Below are 13576 nucleotides of genomic sequence, written 5' to 3'. Positions count from 1 at the left end.
TGTCTTTTAAATTTCTGCATTTAAAGATCTCACATTAGTGCTGTTTTGGGATTTAGCATATTAGTTACCGAAAAAAAACCAAAAGAGCGTTAAAGTGAAATCTTTCAATGCAGAAATTTAAAATATGCTGAAATACCCTCAACTCACCATGTGAAAGTTCGTTTCAGGAGGGGTTAGAGAGAGAACTCAGCAGTTAAGAGCACTTGCTGCTTTTGCAGAGGACCAGGGCTGTTTTTTTCAGTACTAACATGGCAGCTCGCAAACGCTCTGTGACTTCAGTTCCAGGAGATCTGATTCTCTTTTCTGGCCTCTGTGGACACTACACCCACTCAGTGTATTTACACACATGCAGGCCAACACTCAAACACATAGAATGAGAATAAAAAGTCTAAATTCATTTTTAAACATAATTATATTTAAGCCGATGCTGTCCTGTAGTTCCTGGAGCCATTTATCATTTAGACACACACAGGAAGCTTAAGTTCTTTTTGACCTTGGAGTCAAATGAAAGTAAAGAACAATTATAAAATTCCTTAGGCAGGAGGGAAAGGTCCACCTGTTTCTAGAATGAAATTTAGAGACACTCAACGTTACCAAGCTATGGCAGGCATGGGTATTTAATGATGCTGTGTGTTGGGATTATGGAAAACACTCAGCTAGAAGGTATAGGCAAACCCAGGGCCTGCTTCTGGGCTGCCTCAGGGTCCACCAGTATTCTTTTTGGGGGCCACTTAAGACCTGGATTAAAATGGCATCTCAATTGCAAGAGATCTGAGTAGAGGCAAATTTATAATACCAAATCAAAACACTCATACCTTTGGATAATAGTATTTGATATAAATATTCATAAAATGCAGATCTCATTAGTAAGCACATGTGGAGGCTCCCCTAGGATTACTCTCTGGATTTTGGATTGCATACCTTATTCTTAAACATCTCAGGGTAGTATATTGGCTCTCCCTACAGCTCACCATCTAAGATCAAAGTTGTAGACAGACATTTCTCTTTCTACCCTGGACTTTCCGTTTCTTCAGAATGAGTCTGCTTCTGTGACTTCACTGGCCCAATCTGTGGCACCGAATAGATGAAGACTCATTTGAGTACAAGGATCTGAACTCAGAAAGTAGAAAGCATGGTCTAAATCCAGGCACAGTTCGTAGAGACATTGCGTCAGGCTCCCAGTATGGAACAGATGGCAGTATTATAACATGACATGAGGTTAAAAAAGGGACAGTTCCAAGCACCCATGCATGCTGTGGGGAGCATACTGTTACTCTTCTCTCAGCCTGGGCAGTGAGCTGTGGTCAGCATCCAAAGGCCACCATCCCGGGGCAGGACCTCAGAGAGGGCCCATGTCTGTCCCTGAGGGCACAACTGGCCCGAGATGTAAAGAAGGAGACGGATGGCCAGTTCCACAGCCTTCCTTGCTTTCCCCCCTTTTCGAAGACTCTGTCATTGCCTCTCCATGGCTGAACTGCACTTTGCAATGGCAAAGAAGTCCTCAGAGCAAGTTCCCACAGATGGAGGGGGAAGGGAGGGTGGGAAGGGGAGCTCACAGAATAAACGAGTGAGAAGCTGGTGCCGGGCCTGGTGACATTCTTGGTCAAACTCACTTAGTGATGATAACAAGCTGCCTCCTCCAAAGAGGGAATGTCCTTTGTTCTTTTGATTCATTTACTGTTTTCAAGACAGGGTCTCTTTGTGCAGCCCTGGCTGGTTGGTCTGGAACTTGCTATAACAGCTGGCTGGCCCTGAATTCACAGAGATCTACCTGCCTCTGCCTCCCAAGTGCCAGGATTAAGGACATGCGCTACCACCGCCCGGCTAATATGTAACATTTTTCAAAGGCCTTTAAGATAGGAAAATTTGTATACCACATTAATTTCTTGAGATTGGTAAGGACAAAGACCCATTTAACAGGTAGGAAAAGCAAGTCTTGCAAATTTGCACTGGATCCTGGTCCCATATTTCAGATTTCTATAAAGAAGAAACAAATCACCTGTGGTGATATTTTAAAGGAAAGAATGATTAAAATATATGAAACGTAAGAAAAAGTCCCCTTTCTGGGTATTGCTGAGTGGCTTACGTAACACTGAAATTTCTCTTTAACAGCTGGTGTATTCCTAGTGTTTGCTGTTGGTGCAACATAACGTAATGTATCACGTTACATAGCTGCCTGGTCTGCCGAGGCTCCTCTTGGCCAAGGCAGCATCTGGGGGTCCCTTGTTCCCTGGGATGACATTGACAGATTTGAGGGTTGCTTCTTGGGTATTTTGCAAGATTGAGATTGTCTGAAGTGGTTCTCAGGATTAGATGGAGGATATTATGGGTTGGAGGAGGATCCCAGTCCACCTTACCGAGGTCCCGTGCTGCTGACACGATGTCACCTGGTGGATGGAGTGTTTGTTGGTTTCTCTGAGTTAATTGCCTCCTTCTTGGATGGTATATTTTTTGGGAGGAAGTCACCCTGTGCAGTTCATGAAGTAGAGACTAGAGGGTGAAGTATCTTCATGAATTATTTGGGACACCTTTACATGGCAGATTAGATTTCTATTTAGTTTCTGTATTCTATAGTGCTGGCACTATTTTCTGTTCATACAACAGTGTCTAAATATTCCTCATCCTTAGCAACATTGTTGGCTTTGAAAATGTAACCATTATGATGGTATATAGTGATGTCTCATTATGGTTTAACTTTTGTTCATGATGACTAATAATGTTGAATACCTTTTTGTGTGCTTCTTGGCTATTCTGCATTTTTATCCCTCCGTGTGTGTGTGTGTGTGTGTGTGTGTGTGTGTGTGTGTGTGTAAAATCTTTGCCTAGGACTACATTGTTTAATTGGGATGTCACTTCATTCCTGAGGTAGGTAGTTATTTCTGTGTTCCACATGCAGATATATCATAAAAATATTTACAATGGGGCTGGACAGATAACTCCAGTAGTAAAGGGCTCACACTGCAAGCATGAGACCCAAGTTCAAGACCCAGAACCCATGTTAAAAAAAAAACAAAAAACAAAACTAGGCATGGTGTTGTACTGTAATTCCGGCGATGGGGAGTTAGAGACAGGTGGATCCCTGGGACTCACTGACCAGTCAAACTAGTCAAATCAGTGAGCTCCAGCCAGAGCCCTGTTTAAAAAAAAACAAGGTCGGTGGTACCTGAAAAAAAGACATCCGAGATTGTCCTGTGACTTCCACATGCAATATATAATATATACATACATATATACATACACACATACATGTATATGTGTACACACACAAACATATAAAAAAATGTATAAGTAATATTTTATGTTCTTGAGAGTATTTTCTCCTAGTCTGTGACATACTTGTTGATTTTATTGTGTTTTTTGATGAACTTAAGATTCTGTTGAGTTTTGGGGTCCAGTATTGTGAGGGATGGGTCTTCGTACATTTTCCATGCAATGGTGTTAATTTCTAGTAATAAAGATTAGTGATTACACTGATGGTGATACAGGCCATTACCACATTTTCTTATCAAGGTACCTTATCTTGAAACAAAAGAAAATTTCCACCGTCATTTACAATGGCGATAGGCTTTGATTCTACGGCATGGACGGGCTCACTGTGAGCCTTGTTAGTTTGGTTGCTCACCTTCCTGGACCTGGGGGCAGTTGGGAGGATCTTGGACTTAACATAGTGTAGGGAATCCTGATGGCTCTTTGGCCTGGAGAGGGAGGGAGTGGGGGTATGGGTGGAGGGGAGGGGAGGGGAGGGGAAGGAGGGGAGGAGATGGAAATTATTAATAAAAAAATGAGAAAGAAAAAAAAAGAAAATTTCCAGAGCCCAGCTGAAGTCTTCTCTGTAATCACACTAGTTGTGTGGCTGGGTCCGAAGACTGCAGGCTCATTACAGCTCCTCACATCGCCTATGTGGCGGCTGTGTGGGAAGATTGCACTCTGCCCTTGGCCAGTTCCGCATCCTCCTTTCCCCACGAGTGTTGGCATGAGTGGTACAGTGCAAAGGGCTGCTCACATCAGCAAGGATGCCAGCTTGTGACAGTCACAAGAGGAGCTCCCGCAGGATTTCCCAAAGATTTGACAATGGCTTTTGTGCAAAGTAACAGAGAAAGGAAAGAAGCCAAGTTCTATCGCAGAGGAAGATGGAAGCCTACCTCCCCCAGGGAAAGTGGCACCATGTGGCATTAACTGTTAACACAGAATGGGTCTGAGGAGAGCTTGCTGGCCTGACTTGAAATAAGGAAGATGTTTTTGGTATATTGAAGTTTATATGTAAACTCATTTGCCAGACATCTCTGACATTATCAGCTATCTAAATGGATGACTGGCTTTAATACTGACAATTATTGACTCTGATGTTTTATATTTGCTTTTGCTTTTGATAAGGTTTCAGCTTTGTAGTAATCAGTTCTCAAGTTGAAAGACATGTTTAATGTCTAATTGGTACCAAGCAAATACTGACTTCTTAGTCAATTCTTAATTATTTGAAGTGATACTATTTTTAACTTGGGAAAAAAGTTCATGGAAGATTATTGAACATTCTTTAGAACCTAAAGCTGTTTTGGACTGAAGCAAGAGCCTCTCCCCTTTCTTAAATTCAGACACTGTGATTTCTGGGTGTTAATGACTCAACTTCTCACTCCTCCTGGGGTCCCCATAGATCCCAGGGGCTCCACATCTGCCTCCTGCAATTACTGATCTACTCCTGGGGTCCCCATAGACTCAGGGGTTCCACATCTGCCTCTTGCAGTAACTGATCTGGCAAAACTCAGGCAAAATCTCAATGGCCTAAGGAGGAAATAGCTGGAGCCTAGTGTAAGATCCAGATAAAAGATCAAGGAGGAAAAACATTTGCAAAGAGGATGAAAATAGGAACCTGAGATTCTTGTGAAGACTGAAAAGCACACAGCACTTAGGAATATGAAAAAAAATTAAAACATGACTTCATTTTTTTAAAAAAAGTTTTGAGTTTTTCCTTAAAGCTTCCTTCTGAAAGGTAATGTCTGGCGTAAACGCATGTATTTAATCTGTATCTGCACTCGAGGCCGTCTGCATGTCTAGCCGTGTTCCTTCCCAAGCACCTCTTCTGTCTCGTTGCAGGTGAACCTTTTTGTGCTGCTCTCCGTGGTCTGCATCCTCTTAAATCTCGCAGGATTCATCCTAGGCTGTCAAGGAGCACAGTTTGTGTCCAGCGTGCCCAGGTGTGACCTGGTAAGCCTCCCGCAGCATTAGCGCACATGGGGCGGGGCCCAGACTGTCGTCCTCACTGTTGGGCAAGGTGCACAAACCCGGAAAAGTAAGCTAGGAGCAGCCTGCTGCTAGGTGTCTGCCTCGGTTGTTGGCCATTAGACCAGAGAGTAGCAAGTGGTCAGTACAGCGCCAGACCAGAGCAGTGTGACACAGATGTTAGGTAGGGGACAGATGGATCAGGTCTCCTCAAATGATGTGCCCGCCTCATCTAGAAATGGGTATTACCAGAATCCAGGTCAAAAGTCCTTTATCTGAAAGCTTTGGAGGCCAGCGTGTGCCAGCCTTTGAGATTTTTCTGATTTTGGAAGAGAGCCATGATGCATAAACCATCTATTACGTAACATGTAAGTGGCATATGGGGCAGGAGGTTATGATTTTCAGAGATTTCTGGATCTCACACGTGTGGATAAGCAGCTATAAATTTACAGGTTTTTACAGTGTCAGCACTGTGGTGCACGCCTTCAATCCCAGCATTCAGGAGGCAGAGGCAGGCAGATCTCTGTGAGTTCAAGGCCAGCCTGGTCTGCATAGTTACAGGATACTCAGGTCTGTGTACAGAGGCCTTGTCTCAAACAAAAACCAAACAACCCAAGCAAATAGTTTTTATAAATTGTGGCAAAATGCTTATAAAACAACCCATTTTAACCATGTACAGTTCAGTAGTGTCACACACAGTCACACTGCTGTGCAAATAGTCTCCAGAGCTCTGCATGTCCCTCCATCGTCCCTTCCCCAGCTACCAATAGTCCACTGTCTATTTCATCAATTCAAACACTCCAAAGATGTTTGTATAAATAGAGTCCCACAGTTTTTGTCTTTTTGTGGGTAATGTCCTCAAGGGATAGCCACGGTTTAGTGTGTGTCAGAATTCTCTTCCTTTTGAAGGTTGAATTGTCCATACCTATGATGCACACTGTCTGTAATCATTGTATAGAAAACCCATGTGACCAGGGGCGCACAAATGTCTCTTCCAAGCCCTGCTGTCAGTTCCCTTGGGTATGTTACTCCGAAGTGGTATTTCTGGGGACCTAAACCATAAAAGGGGGGCTTCTAGCCTCTAGTAATTAGTGTCTCACTTAGTACAGCAGCAGGGGTAGACTCCTAATGGGTTATAATAAATCTTATTTATTTGGAATTCTACCCCCATTACAATCTACCTTATTGAAATGATGAGGATACAAGCCAAGAAGGCTGACTTATTATGAGAAAAACGGTGGTCAAACCCTTGCGGTGAAACCCACAACCTTCCCAATCAGGAAAGCTCCCCAGGGACTCACAAAACCTGGTATTATTCCTCACACTCTTTGCAAATTTTAAAACAAACACTAAAGCTTTTGGATCAAATGATAGTGATAAGCAATAGGTGACCGGTTGGTACGATGCGGATGTCGTCAGGTGAAATAGAAAATATATGTTCAATCCAATACGAGAAACACAGTGGTGGTCGTTCTAGAAAGGAAGCCGATGCATAGTCCTTTCAGGTATGAGGTTGATTAGTATGAAAGGGTCTTGAACTTGTTGGCATTTCTATTGGTGTGATAAAACACTATGACCACGAGGAAATGACTTTGAGGTTGAAGGGTGGAATTTAGCATTTGGAATTGGGGAACGTTATACAGGTATTTTTGAGATGACTTGAAGCATTTGAAGAGAAATCAGAGCAGATCTTTAGCCACACTGAGCAGAGGTGGAATCAGAAATGTAGATGTAGGTGTTCAGTTGGCCAGGGTGGTGCAGGAGCAGGAACACAAAATGCACTGTTGCTTACTGGCATTTGCACAGAGCCTCAGGGACTTCCTTGTGGCAATGGGAACAGTAGTTGTCATTCATGACCATGTAATGATTAAACTTTCAAGTTTCAAGGGATTAGCTTGCACTCAACTGGACAATCCTGCCATCTATCTGGGCTCACCCTGAAGCTTGCAGACAGCAGAAGTGCCCGTGTCCTTGGCTGTCTGGTGGGAGACTGCAGCCTTGCTAACTCCTCCTCCCCAGCCTGTGACACCCTTCACTATAAACAGCAAGTATGGGCTGGTGAGGAAGGGGACCCTTTGTAAAGTGACTCCTAGCACTGTCAGAGGGAACTATGGAATATGGGTCTTTGCGTGAGGCCTGGAGGCTTGCACCAAGGACCAGAAATAGAAACCACCCTGAGTCATGTGGAAATCAGTTTGGTTCCCACAAGGAGGAAGCAGAATAAGTTAGTTGTCATCTGCAGGAGGATTATCTTGTTGCTACCCAGTACTGTGGTTGGTGCTGCTTTAGGCCTCACAACTTTATGTGAGGAAGGAGGAGGACAAAGGGATGCTGGGAGGTCGGGGAGCTGCCCTCCTGTGGAGCCTAGCTTAGAACGAGAGCCTGCTGGAGTGGCCGTGGCCCTTTTCACTTAGAGGGTGAGAAACTAATGTTGATGTCAACAGTGGGACTTCACCACACTGAGACAATGGTGGGGAAATTCTAATACAGATAGCCCTGTGTCTCTGTGTGTGGGTCCTCAAGTGTGGGGATGTTGCTGAAGTTGTGGTGTCAGTAGGCAAAACATGAGGGACCGAGTGCATGGGATGCACTGTAGAGATAATCAGAGAGCCCATCAAGGTGACTGATTGTCATTCTTTGTATCAGAGACAGAATGTATATAAAAACCTGATAAAGTAATGCATCCTTTAAAACATTGTTTTATGAGAAAGCATAAAAAAATGTTAGAATCCATGGAGGTCTAGACGGGGTCATACTAATCTTTGGGAGCAAAAAGAATGAAGGGTGGCTGTCCCTGGAGAGGAAGCGGCCAGAGGCTGATGGAGCAGGGCCATGAAGGATGCTCTTGGATATGATGGTAACAGCTGGTGCTGAGAAGACCCTGGGTTGCATGAGTATACTGCTGAAACTTCTCAAATGATATATTTACTATTTGTGTATATGTAATTTTTTAATTTAATTTTTTTTTGTTTCATCTGTTTGTTTTTTTGAGACAGTGTTTATCTTTGTATCCCTGGCTGTCCTGGAACTCACTCTGTAGACCAGATTGCCTTTGCAGAGATCTACCTGCCTTTGAGACCAAATGCTGGGATTAAATTCATGCACACCCCTTCAGTTTAGTTTATATATAATATACAATTTTTACCTCAGAAAAGAAAATAAACTATACTAGCCATTTCCACCGAATGGTACCTACTCCAACCGTGGGAATTTTTTTCCTTTAGTTTCCTACTCAATTTCAATATGAAGAACCAATTTTTCCCCTTATTTTTGCCAAACTATGAAAGTCAGTACTGCAACTAGAGGTGAAGAACATCAGTTCAGTAAGAAAAATAACCTCCCTCACTTTAACAGTTAAGACTCACTGTACAGTCCTTGAGGATTCCTGAGGAGTTTTCAGTTAGTGAATTGAGAGCCTCCTAATTACCAATTAGTGAATGAGCTATTACCTTCCCTTTCAGGAAGAAGGTAAGCAACGCCAGCTTCACCTGATCAGACTACAGAGCAAGAAAGAAAGATTGCCTCTGTCCTCTAGTTTGGGGTTTTATTTACACAAGCCAGGAGTTATGTATTTCCTCAGCTTGCTTAAGAATAACTTGGAAGTGGCCAAAGTTTGCAGAGTACCTTATTAAGAGTGTTCAAGGTTACTCCTCGATTTTCACTTTGCTGAAAACCTGTGCCTGCACTGAGAATGAGCAGAGGGAGGTCGTTCTATATGGTCCAGGACTATGGTTCACAGAATTCACCCTGTGCTTTTTACCCTTGAGGTAGATTGGGATCCTCTTGCCTTCTTGAAATCAAAGTCAATTATGTGATTCACTTAAGTTATGAGCTCAAGTGACAGGCAAGACTAACCCTGACTACTCTGATTAGTAAAATTATAGGCTACTCAATTGAGTTTGCATTTTGGGTGAACCGCTAGTGACTTTGTTACTCTCAACAGACATTCTTTTATTTTAGACAATTGCTTTAACTCACGCATACATTGGACGCCCCACATTTTATCTGACATTCCTGCTTTAAGTGTCGTTTCCTCTGTGCTCCCTGTCCCTTAGATATGTCACTCGTGCCACAGCGCTGAGATGGTGGACGTTTCACAACTCTGAGTCCCCAAAGGAATGTTGCAAACGGAGCCCCATGTTGGCCTGCCTTGTAGCATATATAAGAATTGAACTTTGGGGCTGGAGAGATGGATCAGCTGTTAAGAGCATGTCTTCCCCTTCTGGAAGACCCAAATTCATCTCCTAGCACCCACGTCGGGTGGCTTACAACTTCTTGTCAGTTCAGCTTCTAGGGATCCAGTGCCTCTTTTGGCCTTTTTGTTTGTTTGTTTGACATTGCACATGCACACACACATGCACATTCAATTAAAAATAAAATAAATCTTGACTGATACCATACACATCACATCCTGTATGACACGTGCTGTATGGTGTAGCAAGAGGGTCTCCCTCCCTTGCCCCCCATAATAGAATCATTGTTCTTCTGCATCTTTCCTTCAGGTGGACTTAGGAGAAGGCAAGATCTGCTTCTGTTGTGAAGAATTTCAACCAGCCAAATGCACAGACAAGGAAAATGCCTTGAAGCTCTTTCCAGTTCAGCCTTGCAATGCTGTCCACCTTCTGCTTAAGGTATGCTGGGCACCTCCAAGACATGCACCCGGGAGGGGCCCTGGGGGAGTCATGGGGGGCAGGGCAAGAAGGCTCTTTGAGCTATTCCCTTTCAGCGATGGCGTTCTAATAGTCACACTGCTAAAAGCAAGTTTGAGCAGCCCCTCACTAATGACCCACCGTCAGAGTGGAGCGAAGAGAAGGTCACAGATTGCATCTTAAGTATGGAGAGATTTCATTGCATTAAAGAATATAAACTTATAAGAAAAAAATTGGAAGGAGTCTAAGTGTCCATAGGTGTGTGTTTATATGCACATCCGAGGCACAGCTCTCGGGAAAGCTAGCTGCACACCCACTTGGCACTGTTGTTCCTGAACTTGTTGAATGCTGCTGTTTTAGGACACCTAGACCAAGACCAGCCAGAAAATACAGGAGACACTTGAGATCTTTGTCTTTAGGAAAACACTCAAAAGACTTGGGTCAAAAAGAAATGCAAAATCAGCTTTTAGGATGGAGCCGGACAACTGTAGCCTGGCTGCAGTGGGTGGCAAAATCATCTGGTGACCATTTAGCTTTGGGTTAGTCAGCCACCACCGACTCTCTTTAGATCTTTGGTTTTGGTGAGGAGGAGGAAGAGGAAGAGGAGGGAGGAAGCACAGAGAGAACTCTTCAGAGATGCCAGCTCTGTACAGTACAGGACTTACAAAATGACCTGCTTGCTTTGGCTTCTGCATATTTGGCAGCTGAGTCATCTGGAGCGTTCTAAGTCTGGCATAGCTGGGGAAAGCCCCTGAAGAAGCTGGGGCTGTAGCCACAGCAACTTTCAGTGTTGCCTTTGCTGCTATTTTGAGGAAAGAAGTCCTGTTTACTCACTGGCTGCCCCTGGTTCCCGCTGTGTGTAGCTGGGTGCCTGAGGCAGCGCATCACTGCCTGTGGCTTCCAAAGTAGAAGCAGTGGCCTCACATTAAGTGGATTGCATTCTGCTGGGAAGTGCTGGGGTGGGGTGGGGCGGGGCACCAGTCACAGAAGATTCTCACTGTTCTTCTGGAAGGAACATTTCTAGATAGCCTTCAGATGCTTATAACCAGTTCCTCTGAGTCCCTGGGAGATTGGCGCCAGCACCCCTGAGGAGACTGAACTCTTACAACCAAGCCTCTTCCATAAAATGGCATAGGTTTGTACATAACCTACACACACACACACACACACACACACACACATACACACACACACACACACACACACACACACACACGTCTGCATGCTTGAGCCATTGTTAGAGGTAGGACCTACTGCGAAGTACTTTACAAATAGTTGTTATATCATTAAAAAAATGACACAAAATGGATCTGCGCATGTTCAGCACAGCCTTGTTCTTTTTTGAGCATTTTCCATTTGGGGTTTATTGAATTTGTGAGGTGAACCTCGTAAACGTGAAGGTCTGACTGCCCTGTATGTAACACTAGACCTTTGTGAGACAGGGAACTTCTGGTGTGTGTGTGTGTGTGTGTGTGTGTGTGTGTTAGGTTACTTATTTTTTTGAATTGGAGTCTGACCTGGAACTCAGATCCTGTTCCTCCTGTCTCAAGCCTTCAGGGTACTGGGATTACAGGTGTATCTCATTACATCCAGTCTAGTTTGGTTTTGTTTTTGTTTGTTTGCATAGGCAGTCTTACGGTATTTGTATTGCCCAGTCTGGGTTTGAACTCATGATCCTCCTCCCTTAGTCTTCAAAGTAGCTGGAACTACATAGGTTTTAAAGTAAAATAATAACCTCCATTCTGGCAGAGGGTTACCCTAGCCGGCATTTACATCAGCACTTCCACAAGCCAGATGCTGCCTAACTCCCTGGTAGCTATCGTCTGCTTGGAAGCTTGCCAGCTTGGGCAGCGCTGTTATTGGTATGATTTTACACTACTCTCTGATCAGTGGTCTTGTTGTTTCCAGAAAGTTCTGTTCGCCCTGTGTGCCTTGAACGCCCTGACCACCACAGTGTGTTTGGTGGCTGCGGCTCTGCGCTATCTCCAGATCTTCGCCAGCAGGAGGCCGTGTATTGTAAGTGTGTGGAAATGCTGTGTGGTGTCTCGGCCCAGCTGTCCATCCCTACTGTGTGTGGGAGCGCTGTGTGGTGTCTTTGCCCAGCTGTCCATCCCTGCTGTGTGTGGGAGCGCTGTGTGGTGTCTCGGCCCAGCTGTCCATCCCTGCTGTGTGATCCATTGCTTTTCTCCTGACATGCTCTTTAATTAGGATGAATCCCAGATGTCTGCAGAAGAAGTGGAAGAGCACGGACGGATTCCAGACCCAGATGACTTCGTGCCACCCGTGCCTCCCCCATCCTACTTTGCCACATTTTACTCCTGCACACCGCGGCTGAACCGCAGGTACCATTCCTAAACCCGCTGGGGTCTCCGTGGTACGGTCCGCAGTCAGACTTGTGTGGTCTCCGGAATGCTCATCCTGAGCTCCACGTTCTCTCTAAAATCCAGACAGATTGTCCTGGAGGGTTATTCTCTTCCCTTCTGTTTCTCTCTGATAAGCCAGAGGACTTCAAAGATAAGTCCAACCTTGACCCAGAGATATACTTTTTCAATTTCCATTAGCTTCCTAGGGAAAATGGACACCCAGGGAGATAACAGGGTAATTTGACATGATTGAGAATTTCTGTTGCTCTGGAAGTGTGCCCAGTTAGGTAAAATCGATATTTCATTATAACACCATCAGCAGGTCCCAACAGTCATGAGATTCTTTGCAGGCACTAAGGAAAAAAAATATTAATTGCATCTCTCTGGCTTAGAAAAAAAATGGATACCATGTTTTTTTTTTTTTTCATTTTCAAATTCCAGCTCAAATTTTGACTGTTTTCTTAAATCTATTTCTAGAATGAAATATGCATTTGTCTGGTTGTTAGTGATTTTTAGAGTTGGACCTTTAATGAATAATCTCATTTATTCATTCCTCAAACACTATCAATCCTCTACTGCTTGCTTAGTGCCGTGCTGGATTATAGAATGAGTCAGACCCATTTCCTTTGCTTCCAGGACAGGAGCTCAGTCAAGATCACTAATGCGGCTGAAGGGACCACAGTACTCAGTGCCTAGAGGTTGCCCAAACCCAGAATAGCCAACTGGGTTACCAAGTCAGCACTGGCATCCCTAGAGAAGTGACCTTACGCTGAGTTTAAAGGTTAAATCCTAAAGGAAAAGAGTCTACAGGACAAATTAACACCTTTAGCTTGCTTTTTGGGGATCAGGCATGTGTATTTTTGAGTATCTGTAGTACATTTAGAGTTGAGGACAGCTATAGATGCATTTGAAATAGGTCCCTTCTAGGCATTGCTAATGTTCTTTGAGTCTCATCTTGCCCCTTCTGGAATACCTGCCCAGGCAGAGACAAGTCATGAAGCCGGGGGAGGGGCTATCAGCTGGGCAGACAGATGTCCGATGTTGCGTCTAGAAGAGCAAGTCTTTTGTTTGCAGAGTGGCCTGCTGGCATTGCAGAGCATGAGGGGCCAGGCTGGGGTGATTCTGATTCTTTCAGAAAATAAGAGGAGAACTGCAGATGTCAAAGAGGGACAGCAATAAAACACATGCTCTCTGCGGTCCATCTCTGGTTTTAGAACCTCCCAAGCTGATTCTTCTAGGGCTGAGTTACAAAGGATCCCAGAGAAAATAGCTTTCCAGGAAATAACAATCTTTTGTCTCTACCTTCGTCAGTGTTCTATTGTGAAGAGATACCATGACCACGGCAACTCT

The 13576-nt window shown here is 44.2% G+C and overlaps 1 protein-coding gene across 1 annotated transcript in view; it reads left to right on the top strand.

The window, feature by feature from the left end:
- The window catches only part of Fam189a2 (family with sequence similarity 189 member A2), a 63501-nt gene that overhangs the window by 38032 nt on the left and 11893 nt on the right, over nt 1-13576 (top strand). Inside the window, exons 3-6 of the mRNA XM_038350020.1 lie at nt 5089-5199; nt 9717-9845; nt 11772-11879; nt 12072-12205. Of these exons, the coding sequence (XP_038205948.1) occupies nt 5089-5199; nt 9717-9845; nt 11772-11879; nt 12072-12205 (482 nt within the window). The remainder of the gene's footprint in view (nt 1-5088; nt 5200-9716; nt 9846-11771; nt 11880-12071; nt 12206-13576) is intronic.

Source organism: Arvicola amphibius, chromosome 1 (assembly GCF_903992535.2).
Source record: "Arvicola amphibius chromosome 1, mArvAmp1.2, whole genome shotgun sequence".
Taxonomy (NCBI): Eukaryota; Metazoa; Chordata; class Mammalia; order Rodentia; family Cricetidae; genus Arvicola; species Arvicola amphibius.
Note: the sequence above shows the minus strand (reverse complement) of the source record. Positions and strands in the feature narration are given on the sequence as shown.